This window comes from Chiloscyllium plagiosum, unplaced genomic scaffold, assembly GCF_037043375.1.
Source record: "Chiloscyllium plagiosum isolate Xiang-an unplaced genomic scaffold, Cpla_swu_hap1 HiC_scaffold_37, whole genome shotgun sequence".
Classification (NCBI taxonomy): domain Eukaryota; kingdom Metazoa; phylum Chordata; class Chondrichthyes; order Orectolobiformes; family Hemiscylliidae; genus Chiloscyllium; species Chiloscyllium plagiosum.
Genome location: NW_028270175.1, coordinates 25,958,536 through 25,977,345, shown reverse-complemented (window position 1 = coordinate 25,977,345; position 18,810 = coordinate 25,958,536). Strand labels below are relative to the sequence as shown.

At 41.9% G+C, this 18,810-nt stretch overlaps 1 protein-coding gene across 3 annotated transcripts in view; it reads right to left on the bottom strand.

Moving 5' to 3' along the window:
* Window positions 1–18,810, bottom strand: part of fblim1 (filamin binding LIM protein 1) — a 38,417-nt gene that overhangs the window by 15,994 nt on the left and 3,613 nt on the right. For all 3 annotated transcript variants that reach the window (XM_043675724.2, XM_043675725.2, XM_043675726.2), the window contains exons 2-4: window positions 16,178–16,416; window positions 1,337–1,515; window positions 978–1,077 (exon numbers count right to left, since the gene is read on the bottom strand). In XM_043675724.2, coding sequence (XP_043531659.2) covers window positions 978–1,077; window positions 1,337–1,515; window positions 16,178–16,400 — 502 coding nt within the window. In that variant the 5' untranslated portion in view covers window positions 16,401–16,416. The remainder of the gene's footprint in view (window positions 1–977; window positions 1,078–1,336; window positions 1,516–16,177; window positions 16,417–18,810) is intronic.

The following is an 18,810-nucleotide window of genomic DNA, read 5'->3' as shown; positions in this document are numbered from 1 at the left end:
TTAAGTGAGTAGCAAAGGAAGCACAACATTCGAAAACAAAAGAGCTTTTATAATTTGTTATCATTTCATCAATGCTGAAAATGTGTTGCTGGAAAAGCACAGCAGGTCAGGCAGCATCCAAGGAGCAGGAGAATCGACGTTTCGGACATGAGCCCTTCTTCAGGAAACCCTTCCTGAAGAAGGGCTCATGCCCGAAACGTCGATTCTCCTGCTCCTTGGATGCTGCCTGACCTGCTGCGCTTTTCCAGCAACACATTTTCAGCTCTGATCTCCAGCATCTGCAGTCCTCACTTTCTCCAATCATTTCATTAACCCATGCACACAAAGATTTAAATTCAAAGGTATACATCCATGAATGCAGATTTTTTTAGATGATACACCCAATGACCATACCATGTTAAATTTACTAATCAGAAACTCAATAAATTACATTTTGAGTTTCAGTCAGCCACATATGGCTAGTAGCTAATGAATTGATCACATTAGTCAGCCTACTGCATCATCCAGCCCCCTTATTTAAAGTGGAATTTTCAAATTAATTGCAGTGGTGTTTAAAGACTCCTTATGCTCCACTCTTCATTACAAGTTTTACACAGTCCAGCTGACCAAATTAGTAATTGATTTTGAGGTGTTTGCTGAAAATCATTCTAATTATTTAAACAATATGGTAATGAATAACAGCAGATGTAAGATGTAAATTCGATATGAAGCTTTTATGGAATTCCAAAACAAAACTCATATCAAACTTGAAATATTAATTTTCTTTATCTCTTCATGAGTGCTGATAGATCTGCTGATCTTCTCTAGCACTTTGTTTTTATTTCTGATTTCCAGCATGAACAGTACCTTCCTTCTATTAAGAGATGAATTGTTCAACTGACTGCACACTGGACTCACTACGCAGTTCTCCCAGCAATACCTTCAAAGCAGAGAGTAGGTGAATGTATTTATTATTCTATGTCGTGTCGGCCACCTACCTTGCCCTGAATCTGGTAATCCATTCAACTTGTCATTCATTATTTGAGTCAGGGAATCTTTCTGATCAAATCTTGCAGGTTTGGAGGACGGGGAAAATTCCTGATTCAAAGAAGGAATACATCAAAAGAAAGCAAATAATGTATTTGAATCTGCTTTGTTTAATTTGTCTCTCATTTCCTGAAATATTGGAAATCAAGATTGTGTGCGGCCGTGATGCCCTTACATTGTATTCCATTCATTCACCTGTCTGGGTTCACCCATCAAGTGTTGAAGTTTCCAAGGAAAATGTATTCTGTTGAGAAACAACACTTTCAAGACAGGAGGCTGAAGAAGAAAAAAACTTGTTTGCATTTCCTACCTGCTGCTTTGGACTTGTTCCAACATTTGATTTCAGCAGCCTGCTTTGTTTGGAATCAGTTAAGGATGGGACTGGTTCTTCACAGGCTTGCAGAGGTGGAGGAGGAAGAGGCATCTCATTGGAGTAAAAGGCATCTTTTGCCTTCTCTGGAGCAGGTGGTGGTGGTGGTAGGGGAAAATCTGCAAAGAGAAAGCATATAATAGCGACTCTGAAGGCCAAAGTTGTATAGTCCCAGGGCAATCCATGTGAAGTTGCTGGGACACATACTCTCTCTTACTGTTTAAGCAAAGCTGCCATATAAGCCAGATGATAAAACCATTCATGGCAGTGCCATATGTGATTAAAAATGTTAAACATTTCTTTTAAGTAATTTTTGAGATTAAAAGTAACCTCATCCGCAAATAGTTTTGAAATTTTTGGAAAAAACTGGAACAGTTCTTTTTCAATTTCTTTCCCTCTTCTTTAGAGGATTGTCAATCTACTGTATAGATTCTGGTTCACGTCATTCTACACCAAAGCGCATACTTTTCATTTGAAATGATTGAGTATTGGCAAGATGTATGGCCATGAAGCTATGTTAGCCAAGCCCACTCCTATATCCACCTAATGTCTTGTAGACATGTATTTCATGGTAAAAAGCACTGCACATTAATCATGAAGAGCATAAATCCTAGTTGATGTCCACCTAAACAGAGAAAACAAGGTCAGAAGTCACTCAACACTTATTTGAAACACAAGCTTTCAGAGTGCTGGTTCTTCATCAGGTGAAGTGAGATAGGGGTGTTTGCATGGAGCATTTTCCACCTTCTCCCTCCCCCGAGCATCACTTTACTGTGACTGACTAATTTTTCATCAATACAGAATTGAACTGAAACTTTCTCTGTCAGTTTAGGTTAGCGGCATAACAATGCATTTCTCACCCTATAATTAGGACAGCCTTTCCAATTGCATATTGTTGGTGGGCCAGAACATACTCAGGGATGCTGATGGCAGTGTCTGTGAGGAATGATTTTGTGAGAATAACTGTGTGGAATTTTCCCATTTTCAGTTAAAGCCTTTTGTTAAGTGAGATTCATAGTGTCCAGTCTGCCATGGCTCGGAATGACTTTTCTTATGCAATCTTCCACTCTTCACCCTATTAGTTATCAATTGAACTTTTGGGTACCATTCTCAGGGAATTGCATGGCTGGAGACGTGGTGGAGATGCTCACCACTGCCAGCATCTTCTAGCATTCAAGGTACTGGCACATTTATAGGCCAGCTGCATGCCATTTCAAACATTGCAAGCCAGAAACTGACCCTCACTCTGTGGCACTTGACTGTTAGCATAGTGCTGAAGAAAGGCAAGCTTACTCCTTGTTGTGCAGACAGGAGCCTGAGGTCTTAATAGGGTGGATGGTGGAGAGAAGGGCAGACTGCCACAGAAAGCCATGCCACCAGACCAAGTCAGCTTGGTTCCAAATTGCAGCTCAGTTAGTGCAATGCCCTGGGTGAAGCAGGAGGCCCAGCAGTGCAGGAAAAGATGTCAATAATCTTTTATGCTTTGCAAAGGTTAACACCACCATCTTCTATCTGCAACCTAAACTTCACAGGGCCATGACTCATTCTATCACTACCACTGCTCATAGATAGGCTAAATTCACAGACTGATGTGTCCACAGTGGCATCCTGACTGACCGAGGTATAATCCTCAGAATGATTGTACTTGATCAGTAGAACTGACCAGAGCTCAATCCCCAGATTGCAAGGACAGGGATCCCTGGACTCTTGTAGAACCAAATGCCTGACTGACTGCAGCCAACCCCTGGACAGGAATAGGATCAGCCCCTTGACTGATTCTGGAAATACCAACTGACTGACCACAGTCTCCCTTCACCCCATTAAAGACTGCTCCCTTTTGACTTTCACACATGATAATTTGCTTGAAACAGAATGTTTACGGTGTTACAGTTGGCACATGCTGCAGGTTTAATGTTGGCTGTTAAAGTTCACCTGAGAATGTAATACTTTTTAAAAAGTTTTGCGATTTACATATGAAAGAAGTGAAACTAACATGGTCATTCTAACAGATGAGATACTTAACAAACAATTAAGGTAATTTTCAATGTATAATTTCAGTTACATCATACTGTAAAATTTTGCTATAAATTCTGTGTCTTACAGGTGTGTACTTCACAACCACCTGATGAAGGAGCAGTGCTCCGAAATCTAGTGCTTCCAATTAAACCTGTTGGACTATAACCTGGTGTTGTGTGATTTTTGACAGAAGCATGTAAGTCATTGGTGTCCCTGAACTCCATTGTAAAGTGTTGAAGGGCTGAAATAGTTTGGGAGTTGGTCTGAGAGCTTGCGTGATGATGTGATGAGGCTGGTGGTTCATCACTGCTTACATTTGTCGATGAAGGGTTGAGAAGGGTGGGGGCCATGGAGCATTAAATGACATTATGATGAAGTAACAGTTGAATGATGACCAGGACAAGCACTTGGTGAGTTGTAGCTGCCGGGTACCTCCTCTGATTTACATGTTGGGAGTTCGCATTGTCTAGTTTCTTGGGAGAGTGGGGGAAAAATGGAAAAGCTCAGTGGTTAGCACTGCTGCCTCACAGCACCAGGGACTCGGGTTCAATTCCCACCTTGGGCAACTGTCTGTGTGGAGTTTGCACATTCTCCCCGTGTCTGTGTGGGTTTCCTCCGGGTGCTCCGGTTTCTTCCCACAGTCCAAAGATGTGAAGTTTAGGTGAATTGCTAAATTGCCCATAGTGTTAGGTGCATTAGTCAGGGGTGAATGTAGGGGAATGGGTCTGAGTGGGTTGCTCTTCAGAGGGTTGGTGTGGACTTGTTGGGCCGAAGGGCCTGTTTCCACACTGGAGGGAATCTAATCTAAATGAGGCAAGTTTAATGAGATACAATGGTGTGGAAATAAGGTGGTCGAGGCTCAATGGCAAGATTCTGAAGTTGATATTTGAAGACAAGGGGAAAGTTGCAAAATATTTTCTTGATATAGAGATTCTGATTCTGTCATTCTCCTGTATCTTTTCACCTACCTTGCCATTGCTTGTCATACCAGGCAGGAATGCAATTCTGCCCTGTGTCCAAGTGCAAAAACAGCTGGACAACATTCAAGCTCACACTAATAAGTAGAAAATAGCATTTGTGTGATACAAGTGCCACATGATAATCGTTTCCAATAAAGGAAAATCTAACCATTGCCTCTTGACATTCTATTTTTTTTTTAAATGGGATGTAGGTATCATTAGCTGAGTCAGAATTGGTTGCCCATTCCTATTGTCCTAGAGTAGGTGGTGGTGATCTTTCTTCTACTTGGACCATCTCTGACACCTCCCTCCCCTTCTTGGACCTCTCCATCTCCATCAATGACAATTGACTCAACACTGACATGTTTTACAAACCCACCGACTCCCACGGCTACCTGGATTACACCTCCACCCACCCTACCTCCTGCAAAAATGCTATTCTGTATTCCCAATTCCTCTGCCTCTGTCGTATCTGCTCCCAGGAGGACCAGTTCTGCCACAGAATACACCAGATGGCCTCCTTCTTTAAAGACCGTAATTTCCCCTCCCACATATTGAAGGTGCCCTCCAATGCATCTCATCCACGTCCCCACCTCTGCCTTCCAACCACAACAAGGACAGAAACCCCCTGGTCCTCACCTTCCACCCCTCCAACCTCTGCATAAACTGCATCATCCACCAACATTTCCACCACCCACAAACTGACCCCACCACCAGGGATATATTTCCCTCCCCACTCCTATCTGCTTTCCACAAAGACCGTTCCCTCTGTAACTACCTGGTCAGGTCCACGCCTCCCAATAACCCACCCTCCCCTCCTGGCACCTTCACCTGCCACCGCAGGAATTGCAAAATTTGTGCCCATACCTCCCCCCTCAACTCCATCCAAGGCCCCAAAGGAGCCTTCTACATCCATTAACGTTTCACCTGCACTTCCACAAATGTCATTTATTGCATCCGTTGCTCGCGATGAGGTCTCCTTTACATTGGGGAGACTGGATGCCTTCTCACAGAGCGCTTCAGAGAACACCTCTGGGACACCCGCACCAATCAAACCCACCGCCCTGTCGCTGAACATTTCAACTCCCCCTCCCACACTGCTGAGGACATGCAGGTCCTACGTCTCCTCCACCACCACTCCCTCACCACCCAATGCCTGGAGGAAGAATGCTTCATCTTCTGCCTCAGGACCCTTCAACCCCAGGGCATCAATATGGACTTCACCAGTTTCCTCATTTCTCCTCACCCCACCTTACCACAGCTCCAAACCTCCAGCTCAGCATCATCCTCATGACCTGTCCCACCTGTCAATCTTCCTTCCCACCTATCTGCTCCACCCTCCTCTCCGACCTATCACCTTTACCCCTTCCTCCATCCACCTATTGCACTCTCAACTACCTTCTCCCTAGCCTCACCCACTCCCATTTATCTCTCCACACCTGAGACTTGCAGCCTCATTCCTGATGAAGGGCTCCTGCCCAAAATGTCAATTTTCCTGCTCCTCGGATGCTGCCTAAACTGCTATGCTTTTCCAGCACCACTCTAAACTTTCTTCTGCTTCAGTTCATTTGGCTTAGAGAGGGAATTCCAAGATTTTGCCCCGTGGCACTGAAGGAATGGCAATATATTTCCATAATGTGGAGCAGCCAGTGTTGGACTGTGGTGGACAAAGTTAAAAATCACACAACACCAGGTTATAGTCCAAAAGGCTTATATGGAAGCACTAGCTTTCAGAGTGCCACTCCTTCTTCAGGTGGTTGTGGAGCAGGACCATAAGATGCAGATTTTGTAGCAAATGATTCCAGTGTCATGCAAGTAAAATGATATATTTAACAAACCTCGATTGTTGTTAAGCCTTTCATCTTTTAGAATGAGTTACAGGTTTCGGTTCATTAATATGTAAATCCCAGAATGTCTTTTAAGTCATATTCTCAAGATAAGTTAAGGTTTTATTAAAAAAAGTGACCCCCTCAGCTCAGACAATGCCTTAAAAGGTATGAGGTCAGAGTTTGTCTGTATCCCAAAGTTGACTCAGACTGGTTCTATTTCCAAAGTGGAGTTTACAAAATATATGGATTGACTGTCTGCATTGACTGCCTGCTGGTTGTGTATTTTTTGAGAAAAATAGAATGTATCTGTAAATATAATTCTGCAAATACAAATTCACCCCATAGACATTTATGTGTATGCACGTGCAGGAGAGAGAGAGAGCGAGAGAGACTACGTGCATGTGAGTGTGTGTGAGTGCATGGGAGAGAGTGTGCATTTGTGTGTGTGCAAGTTTGGTAAAGTGTGTAAGTGAGTGTGATGGGTTAGAAGCCCGTGAGTGGATGTGTTTGTGAGCGTAGGGGTGTATGTATGTGTGTATGAAAGAGAGTGTGTGTATGAGAGAAGGTCTGTGTGAGTGTGTGATGTGTAAGAGAGAGTGTGTATATGTGCTTGTATGAAAGAGAGTGTATAGTGTAGTGGGGTCACCTGTAGTGTGACATGAATCCAAAGTCCCGGTTGAGGCCATCCTCATGGGTACCGAGCTTGGCTATCAGCCTCTGCACGGCTACTTTGCATTGTTGCCTGTCCCGAAGTTCACCTTGGATGATGGTCACCCAAAAATCCGAGGTTGAATGTCCCAGACTGCTGAAGTGTTACCCGACTGGGAGGGAACACCCCTGTCTAGTGACTGTTGTGCGGTGTCCAGTTGATCATTATTGTAGCATCTGCTTGGTCTCGCCAATGTACCGTGACCCAGGGTACACACAAGCAAACATACACACACACACACACTCACCTGCTCACACACTCACACAGACCCTCTCTCATTCAAACACTCTCTCTCGTACACGCACACATACACCCCTACACTCACCTAGGCACGCACCCTCTCACAGGCTTACACCCCATCACACTCACACACGCACTTTACCAAGCTTGCACACGCAAACACACTTTTTTTTCTAAAACCTTAACTTATCTTGAGAATGTGATTTAAAAGAAGTTCTGGGATTTACATATTAATGAACTGAAATCTGTAACTCATTCTAAAAGATGAAAGGTTTAACAACAATTGAGGTTTGTTCAGTATATCATTTTACTTGCTCGACACTGTAATCTTTTGCTATAAATTCTGTGTCTTATGGTCTTAATCCACAACCACCTGATGAAGAAGCAGCGCTTCAAAGGTTAGTGCTTCCAAATACACCTATTGGACTATAACTAAGAAAGCATGTAGCCGTAAATGTGACACATTTGCTGCAGAGAATGTACGGAAGTGCTTGTTCAGAACAACTCGGGACATCTGTTCTTCACGTCAATGGATTGGTGTAAATAAGGTGATAACATTTGTTCACTTGTGGAATGTGTGGCAGTACTTCCTTCCACACCAGAGGTGCATATTTCACAATAGGATGTACAATAACTAAATTGCTGGATTATCAAAGACTCATAACAAAACTCATACTCAATAGAAAAAGAACTTGTAATTTAATAAGCTGTGTGGAATATGCATGTAATAGAACAATCCTGATACATTTTTATATACCACACTGATTAGATTTGAAATTCTGAGTTTCCTCATCTTGACTGTGCTGGAACGTGAATGCCTCATTACCCTTAAAGGCTAGGCAAAAAAAGACTAGGCAAAAACTGACATAGTAAGGAAATTGGAAGATGTTTATGTGTGAGTCAGAGAGAGAAAATATTCTTCTGTAAATTAAATTCACTCACTGAAGGGTTCAAGGGATACTGAGACAGAGAGAGAGAGAGAGTAAGAGAGAGAGAGAGAGAGAGAGAGGTCAGAAGCTGGTGGAAAATTAACCCTTTGTGGTCTGATTTGAGTGAACACTGGCTTGTCATGGATTGAATGTTTGTGTGTTGTTCCCGGGAGCTCGAGATCCAGGAATATTATGAATTTTAGAAGACCATTTTGTAGGACTTTGATACTGGAAATGTTAGCTGAGCGAGGTGACCCCATGACCTTTTTCACATAGTTTAGTCTCGTCTCTCATTATGATTTATGAGCCAAAGCAAATTGACCATTTGGGCCTGGCTAGATCAAGATTTCCCACTTTGATGTGCATGTGGCTTAATTAGTCAAGCATACTCAGACCTGTCAATTAATTTCTCTTCCTCTGCAAACTTTTGCCATTTTATTACTGCTTATCTGATTAAGGCCATGTGGCATTTTTGTAATTTTAATACTAAATTCTGTATAAAGACAGCTTGTTTACAGCAATAAGGGGAGTAGCCTGAGAGAGCTCTTAGGGGTAAGAGCTGGCACCCCTTCTCTGCTAATGGTTTTAGAACCTTAACTCAAGCCTGGCTTGTAAGTCTCTACGTTATAGTGTAACATTGATGCCATTGGTAAATAAAGGTAATAATTTAAACGAAACTGTGTGGAAGAGTTTTATATTCCAGACTACCACAGAGTACAATCTCCAGGACGAACCAAGAGAGGCTCCAGGTAGAGTCCATCAGGGATTCCCTGAGCCATCTCAAATAGGGACTTTAACAATTTGGCGCTGTGAGCAGGGTTCCAACAAGGGGTATGTGTGAGTGAAACTGGAAAACAGGTGCTTCATCTAAAGGTTGGACTCGAGACCAACAGGCCCACAAGGTAAGGTATACCTTTGTTGCTCTCTGTCTGCATCTTTGTGTGCCGCTTCTCCCATTTCACTCTCACATACCCTGACTGAATCCCAAATGAGATTGTTTAAATAGGCAGTAGAAATAGAGATCTTGTGAAGGTAAGAGACAATGGTAAGAATTTTGTGAAGGTATACAATAAATAGGATAAATATGGGTGCAACCCCAGACAAGATAGAGGGCAAATTCCCTTAACAGAGATAGTGAGTATGTATCCTAATTATGAGAAACAAGTAAGATGAATATCGGGTACAGCTGCCCAACAGAATAAGAACTGGCCTCTGGAAGACACATATGATCTAAAAGTACTTATGAAAGTTGAACAAGAGATATGGAGAAAAGGTTGTGGGACTAAAAAGAAAGAAGCCAGATCAGTGTGAAAAAATGTAGCTAAAGAAAAATGGGAAAAATCCATGCAATCATCTTGGAGACAAAACAGTATTAAAAAGGGTCTCAGTCCATTAACTGAGGAAGGATTTGAATTAGATTGGACAGAACTAAAATGCAAATGTGAAGCACATGATTTAGAAACTGAATTGGAGTTGGTTAGAGAAACAATAGCAAAAAATAAAGAAGGCAGAGAACGACAACCTAATCTGAAATTTCAGTAGTCCCAAGGAAAAGAGAAACCTGTAAATAAAAATCAGCCTGCAGCTACAGCTGCACTGGATCAGACAGATAAAAGGGACAACTTCTTATATGCCACCTATCCCAAAGGCCCATTACTGGAGGACAATGATTCTCCTGCAAGCGAGGAATTTGAATCAGATTCAGAGGAGGAGATCTTTTATTATGGCCCCCTTCCTGTTAACCGACCTCTTCCGGTTCCCCAACAGGGACTTCCTCGAAATCCACCTGTAGTATAATCAAAGCGAACACTTACTATGAAACGAAAGCACCTGAAACCCCACTCCCTATTCTGAGGATGAACGTGCCAAGGCCCATACCTTTTCTCCTCATTTGCCTCTCCTGTCCAGCATAATGAGAATTCGGATGATCAAGGTTACCATCATCCCATTGCCACCCGCATAGGGATCAACTAAGATTAAGACGAAGGGAACCCTGAAAGGGCACCTTTGAGGGCCACTGCCCCACTACAAATGAGTCCTGAAGACATTTATGAATTATAATCAAAGTTTAGTAACCTTAATGTTAGTCCTCGCACTCACCCTGATATGAAATGGCCAAAGGAAAATTTCCCGACTAGAAGAATCCCTAACCCGCTTGCCCCAGAATCAGAGACAAAATCCATTTGTTAATCTTTATCAACCTTGGAAGCCTCATGAACTCTCTAGTATCAACAATAAGGCTCCAGGTTATGGAAAAAATCCCGAAGGATTCATTAATTATATTAATAGGACTAGGACCATTTACAATGCAGTCTCCCAAGACTTACTTAACATCATAGAATGTGCTCTTTCACCTGAAAAATGGACTATCTTCTTAGAAATTTTACAATGTAATAATCATACCCAATGCATGCTTATGCATCCAGGTAAACCTAATAAATCAGACTGAATTATTACCTGCCTCTGTTAAGCAGTGCGCCGTGCAATCGACATAAGATCCTCACATGTAAACCTCGCTCAGGCGAAGGAGCTGAGGAGTTCCTTGTCCGCTTAAAGGACTGCTATGGTGCTTAGTCTGGTGACCCTCAGTACCCACAAGGACAATCGCCCCAACTTAATGCCTTATGTATGACTGTCCTTCCTGACCAGGTACAGAAAGCTATCAAAACCCGTAATATGCACTGGCAAGATGCCGATATTGAACAATTCAGCCGAGAAGTATGTTACTTCTGGGAACTAAAGGACCCCGACAGTAAGGCCTCAACAGTTAAGGTCAAGACCAAATTTTCCCAAACTGTAGACGCTAGACCTAAACCCAGAACTGATCTTCCCATCTACAAAGCCAGCCAAGCTATTGAATGGAACCCTTATACTGTCACCCAGTATGGCAAGACAATAGGGTTGATACCGTACATCAACAACATCCCTATGGACCTTGGGGTCCTCTATTGTACCCTCCCCAACAGTCCATGATGACCCTTACCCCTTATACATCCTCCTCCTATTCCTCTCTGCCTCTCTCACTTCCTAGAGCCACCAAACGACCAGATATTAGCTTCAACTGTAATCAGCCTGGGACATTGGTCCAAGAACTGCCCTTTCCCAAGGCAGCCCCCTGTTGATCACTGAAATGGAAGAAGCTAGTAACTTTATGATTCACCCTACACAGGAACCCCAGCAATTTGCCCCTTTTACTGCAGTACCGTTTCTGAAACTGACTCCCTGATGTAAGTCATTATCCTCCCTTGAATCTTTCCGTGGTTACCTTTAGCCCTGAGGATGAACCAATGCTAATCCTTAATGGTCATAATATTGAATTAGGGAGATCCTCCTTTTTCCTCTTCTGATATCCTGATCATGCCTGACCTAACGTAAATACAGACCCATCTGGGGGACACCTCTGATGAGGAAAAACAAAGATGGATGAACCATGGTTGTTATGTAAAATAGTTAGACTGAACTTTGGGTTATGCCGGGAGGACAGACATGTCTATCTGATTCATTTTTGCCTCTTCTAGTTTACCATGTTCATATGCATTTGCATGTAGGTAAGGAGGGAATGGTGGATAGAATTCTCCAAACTTGGTGGAATCCCCATCTGCAAGAAAAAGCAAAACAAGCAGCTGCAAATTGCCTAATTTGTCAAAAGCATAGTCCTGGGAAAGGAGTAAAGTGTCCACCAGGTGAAACTCCCTTGCCAAGTGTACCTTTTGATACTATCCAGTTAGATTTTATAGAATTACCTAAATGTCATTGTTATAAGTATTGCGTAGTGATTATTGATGCATTTAGTAGATGGATTGAAGCTTATCCATGTACTGACTGCACAGCAAAAACTATCTGTAAAATTCTACTAGAGAAAATCATACCCAGGTTTGGAATACCAGTAACAGTCTCTTCCGATAATGGCCCCCACTTCTGAGCTGAGCTAAATAAGGAACTATGCAAGAGTCTGAATATGAATCAGAGATTCCATTGTGCCGTCCGTACCCAAGCAGTGGGAATTGTAGAAAGAGCCAATTGTACTTTGAAAGGCCAGCTAAGCAAGTTGATAGAGGAAACGGGCCTTAATTGGCTGCAAGTACTCCCAATTGCCCTTTTTAAATATGAGAACTGTGATCCAGAAAAAGACAGAATTCTCGGCAGCTGAACTAGTATATGGAAAGTCCCTGAGGACTCCCTGATCTGCACTACTGATGGCCTAACATCTTGTTTATGTGCATGTCATGGCAGAAGAAATGCACAGACACCTGATTAAGCTAACCAAAGCATTGCAGTCTTATCATCAACTGGTCAAAGTCACCTATCAGGTACCAGGGAAGGAAGAAGTAAGAGCTCAAATGTTTAAAGACATCAACCCTGGTAACTACGTACTATTGAAAGACTTTAATCGTGGCAAATTGGGCCCTCACTGTAAAGGTCCTTATCAAGTTCTTCTGACAACTGAAAGTGCAGTAAAAATGGAAGGACGTTCCATACCCTTGATACCATGAGAACACTAACGTGTCCCACTTATCACCCCAATGCCACTTGCAGAAACAAAACCAACAATTTAGGTGTAGAATGCCAGTGTAATCACAGCTACACTGGCAATGGCATTGGTGCTTTGGGATACTCCAATAATAATGAATGTATTATTTTCCCCACTGCTCTCCTTGAAGATAGAATTTGTCAGCTTCTTCAAACTTGTACCAATACTGTTGGAAGCTATGAATGCAGCTACCCAGCTGAAACTCATTTTAACTATTTACATTGCACATCCAAACATCACTTTCGATATTATTGTCACCCTCACAACACATCTATGCCAGTTGTCATGAGATGGCATGATTCCATAGCTTCATCCACTAGATCAGCCGAAATGTTTGACTGTTTCTCTCCCAAAAGGAACTACACAAATTGCAGTATTGAACACATATTATCAAAATTGCAGAACCCTAAGACATCTATTGCTCTGAGACTGTCAACCTATACCTTCTTGAAGGAACCTTCCCTTGTCCAACCTACTGCTACTGGCAGAAATACTTTTATTCAACTTCTGCCAACAGTAGCTACTGTAGTTAACAAGACAAGCTGGAAAGGTGAAGAAAGACCAAAAATACTAAGCACCCCTAATCTCACTTCTGTTGCCAATGGTTTCTTTATTCACACTAAACTCCTCAATGAATGTGTTGTCTGCTCACTCTTCCATTATTCTGATATACAATGGATGAATAAGACTCACCCAATTATGCAACCCCTCACCTGCAATGAAAAAACCCATTCGGTAGAAGTAGCATGTCGCTGTGTGAAGTGCACCAGCAAACCTAAAGGACTCAACGTTAACCTTATTCCACTGTTAGAATTGTGCATTGAAAGAACTTCCTATACCCATGACATGGGGCAAGTGAAGCAAGTACTGTGTAAAAATGTTATGAAACACACTGGTCATACTCCTACTCTCCATCCGTTAATGCACTTGGATAACTAAACGTTTGATAACACCCACTGTTAAAGATTCAGCCCTCGCTCTGAGTGGACTCATCATTCATTCACAGAAGTGTGGCCTCAGAACTCCATTTAGTCTTCATTGGCTATGCGAAAACAAGGCCTTCCCATATTTATCCAATCACTGGTGTAGACGTTATACTTTAGTGCAACCTTACCAATTTTTACCATCCACCATAAAATGTCTAAGGTAGATGACGAATGGAAAGCCCCCCAATATGTGAATTGCTACGGGACAAAAATTAGAGGAAGAAAAAACGAGACTTGCATGACTTCTTCCATCAACAAACCTGGTGGTCTAGGTTGATGGGAGGCCATATTCGTGGCTCGAGTGTTGAGATAGCCCTAGATCAGATAGGTGACCTTGCATATGACGTTGAGAAACTGACAAACTCAACTGTTCACGCATTGAAACGAATGAACAAAGAACCATAGGAGACCGGATGATGATGCTTCATAATCAATTAATGCTAGATTTCCTCCTTGCTAAAGAAGGAGACGCTTGTTCTGTCATTGGCCCACAACGTTGCACTTACATAGACGACTTCTCTAAAGACATTGTATATGACACAGATGTCATCAACAAAACAGGTGAAGACGCAGGGAAGATATTTGCTCCACTCATGTGGATGGAGTCCTACCTGCTGGCTATGGTCAATGTGTGGATGGTTCATGTGGGATGCACTGATAATCCTTGGTCTCATCCTAGGAATATACATTGTTGTCCGCTTATGCATAAAATGGACCGTGCATTGCTTTTCGCCTAAGCTAATCTTGTTAATCGACTTTTGTTCACTCCTGTACCTCCATGTCCGAACTTTTATGTTGAAATCAGGTATGTTAGTGACTATGCTCTTCTGGATACGACTCACAAGAAGAGGCACTCAACTTGTTGAAAATACAAATGGAATGAATTGACTAAATATACTTGTATATGCTGTATTGTTATCATGAAATGATAAAAGGAGGGAAGGAGAAAGCGGGTAGCCGTAAATGTGACACATTTGCTGCAGAGAATGAGGGCAAGTGCTTATTCAGAAGAATTGGGGACATCTGTTCTTAGCATCAATGGATCAGTGTAAATAAGGTGATAACACTTATGGAATGTGTGGCAGTACTTCCTTCTCATGCTGGAGGCACATATTTCACAATAGATACTTTTACATAACCTGGTGTTGTGTGATTTTAAAATATATTTCCAAGTTAGGTTTAGAGTGGCTTAGAGGGCGTCTTGCATGGGTATTCCCATGTATCTGCAGCCCTTGTCCTTCTATGCAGTTGTGCTCATGTGTTTCGAAGCTACTAACAAACCTGGTGAATTACTGCATAGCATAGTGGAGATAGTACACACTGCTGCTACTGAGCATCAGTGGTGGAGAGATTGAATGTTTGTGGATATGATGCTAATCAAGCGGGCTGCTTCGTCCTGAATGGTGTCAAGCTTCTTGAGTGTTGTTGGTGATGTGCTCATCCAGGCAAGTGGGTAGTATTCCAACACATTCCTGGCTTGTGCCTTGTAGATGGTGAACTGGCTTTGGGGAGTCAGGAGGTGAGTTATGCACTGCTAGATTTTAGCCTTTGACTAATTTATAACCAGTGCATTTATAATGACTAGTCTATTTCAGGTTCTGTTCAATGATAACCCCAGGGTGCATTACCACTGCTGAATCAGCCACTATCAATATCCGAGAGGATACCTTTGCCTACAGATTGAACTGGACCAGATGTATGAATATTGTGACCACAAGAGCAGGTCAGAGACTGGGAATTATGTGGCAAGTAATTCACCTTCTGACTCCTATACGCCTATAAGGCACAAATCAAGAGTGTGATAAAATACTCTGCTTATCTGAATATGCAGTTCCAACAACACTTAAGAAGCTTGACACCATCCAGGACAAAGCAACACGCTTGTTTGGCATCTAATCTAACACTTTCAACATTCACACCATCAATCTCGATGCACAATGGCAGCAGTGTGTACCATTCACAAAGTGCACAACATCAACCCACCTAAGTTTTTTAGGCATCATCTTCCAAACCATAGCTTCTACTATTTGGAAGGACAAGGGCAGCAGATGTACAGAAACACCACTATCTGCATGTTCTGCTCCAATACTGAACCAGATGCATGAATATTGTGACCAGAAGAGCAGGTCAGAAACTGGGAATTATGTGGCAAGTAATTCACCTCCTGACTCCTGTATGATAATGTAATGCGGTAGCCGTTCCTTCTCTGTTGCTGGATCAAAATCCTGGAACTCCCTTCCTGAGAGTGCTGTGAGAGTATCTATACCTTATGGACTGCAATGGTTCATGAAAGTGGTGCACCACCTTCTCATGGTCAATTGTAGATAGACAATAAATGCTGGCATAGCCAGTGATGTGCACAGGCCATGAAAGAATAAACAACGTTGTAATGTGTACAGTCCCTTGATTGCTTCTTTTGTCCTGCATCTCCATTTTTTTAAAAAACTCAAAACAATTTCAATCTGGACAGCTATTTTGACAACATTGCTCCCAAATTCACCCAAGAGCTGCACAATTTATAGCATCTGAATCCTTCGCTGATGAGTAGTAACTGAAACAGATGGACATAGTACACTTCTTACCTTCATCAGCAGAATTATAAGCTGATGGATCTGTGCCTTTCCTTCCTTTATTTCCATAGCTGTATGGATTTCTCGCAGGTTTGGGTGCTGTCAGCACTGGATTTTGCGGTAGATGCTTGTCTGCCCTTGAGGCTTCAACAGAGTTGTACGTCTTTGGAGTGTTGATTCTCCCAGGAGTAACAAGTTGAATGTAAACTGAAGAGACCTTCTTTATCTGAGACATCTTTCATTTATAATATCTGAAAATACAGGTAACATAGTGTGATACTACATTTTTAATTAGATCCAGGTCTCATTTTGTAGTGTTCTAGGAATTATAGAGATTTTAAAAATGAAAATGGTCAATGTATCAGGGTGAGAAGAACTGGTACTATGGAGAGAGAAAGTTGGAGAAATGGTTTTCTTTTAAGAATTCTTTCAGAACAAAGTCATTCATTGTCAAATGAATGAATGATTGATCACAAGAACTGTTTCCCCGATTCACCTAATTTGCAGTCTCAACCAGGCATCATTCAGAAAGCTTGATTCTGGCTCTGCCCTCTCCAGGTCTCACTACACCCTTTTTGGTGGTTAATTTCAGAGTGTCATCAGTGGAAAACTGAGAGGGAATTACCAACCTTTGATCACTGATAAGCTATACTGACAAAAGTGAGATAACGTGTTCCCTTGGCAACTGTAGAAAGAGAAAGAACGAGAAGGTCCTGGAGTGAATTTCATGATCATTAAACACATTGACAGCATGTAATTGACCTCATGGTGTTGCCTTTTGGTTGACAACCTTTGCTGCAAATGCCAAACAGAAAAATTTCTTGTGGCACATTTACTATGTCCATACATATTGCAACCAAATCTGGCCTTTCTCTCCCTGTGACATTTATGTTGCTGCAGAACTCTAAAACCAAATCAGTAGAATTGTTTTTGGTGGAAGCTGCTTAATGAATGAATGTAAGAATTAGGAGCAGGAGGAGGCAATTCAATTTCTCAAGCCTGCTCCGACATTTGTTAAGATCACAGCTGATCTCAACTTGGCCTCAACTCCACTTTCATGCCCAGTCTCCATAACCTTTCAATACATTACGAATTAAAAATCTGTCTATCTCTTCTTTAAATTTACTCAAAGTCCCGCCACTTTGGGGTGGTGAATTCCACAAATTTACAAATTTTGAGAAGTAATTTCTCCTTATCTGTTTCAGATTCGCTACCCGTTATCCAAAAACTATAACCTCTCATTCTAAATTGTTCTAGATGAGGAAACATTTTATGTCTGCTTTGTCAAACTTCTTTAGCATCTTATATACCTCGATTAGATTAGGTTAAATTAGATTACTTACAGTGTGGAAACAGGCCCTTCGACCCAACAAGTCCACACCGACCCACCGAAGCACAACCCACCCAGACCCATTCCCCTACATTTACCCCTTCACCTAACACTACGGGCTATTTAGCATGGCAATTTAGCAATTCACCTAACGTGCACATTTTTGGACTGTGGGAGGAAACCGGAGCGGCCAGAGGAAACCCATGCAGACACGGGGAGAATGTGCAAACTCCACACAGACAGTCGCCTAAGACGGGGAATTGAACCCGGGTCTCTGGTGCTGTGAGGCAGCAGTGCTAACCACTCATTTTTCTAAACTCCAGAGAACATAGGCCTAACTGTTCAATTTCTCTTCCTGAGACAAACCCCTCATCTCTGGAATCAATCTAGAGCCCCTCCTCTGTAATGTCACCAAAACAACTCCATCCCTCCTCAGGGAGACCAAAATTGTATGCAGTACTCCAAAGGCTGTTTCACTAATGACCTGTACAGCTGCAGCAACACTTCCCTACTTTTATACTCCATTCCTCTAACAATAAATGTCAAAATTCCATTTGCCTTCCTTATTACCAGTTGTACTTGCATACTAGTTTTCTACAATTCATGCATGAGGAGACCCAGATTCCTCTGCACCGAAGTTCTCCTGAAGTTTCTCTCCATTTAGACAAGAAGTTGTCTTTCTATTCCTCTGAGCAAAATTGATAACCTCAGATTATTCATGTTAAGTTTCATCTGTCAAAATTTGGTCCTATCTTTAGTCAATTGTAAGTTTCTTATTTCTGCATTGTAACTTACTTTCTCACTTACTTTAGTATCATCTGCAAATTTAACTATAGTACTTTGTATTCCTGCACACAATTCATTAATATATAGATTGTAAAATGTTGGGGCCTGAAGACCGAAGACTGTGGCACACAACTGGTTACATATTGCCAATAAAAAAAATCCATTTATCCCAACTCACTGTTGTTTGTTCTCTATCCAAGCGAATAAATTATTCCTCACCCTATGTGGTCTTACCTTGTATATGTAAGCTTCTTGTAGCACCTATCAAAAGCCTTCTGGAAATTCAGATAAACTACCTTCACAGGAATCCCATTATTGGTGTTATTACATGTTCAATGAACTCTTGCAAATTAGTCAACGTAATTTCTCCTTCATAAAACCATGCTGACTCTGATAGAATGTATTTTAACTTCCTTAATAATGGGATATAACATTTTCCCAATGACACATGTTGAACTACTGGTCTGTAGTTTCCTAATTTCTGCCCCCCTCGCTTTTTGAATAAAGATGCTATGTTAGCACTTTTTCA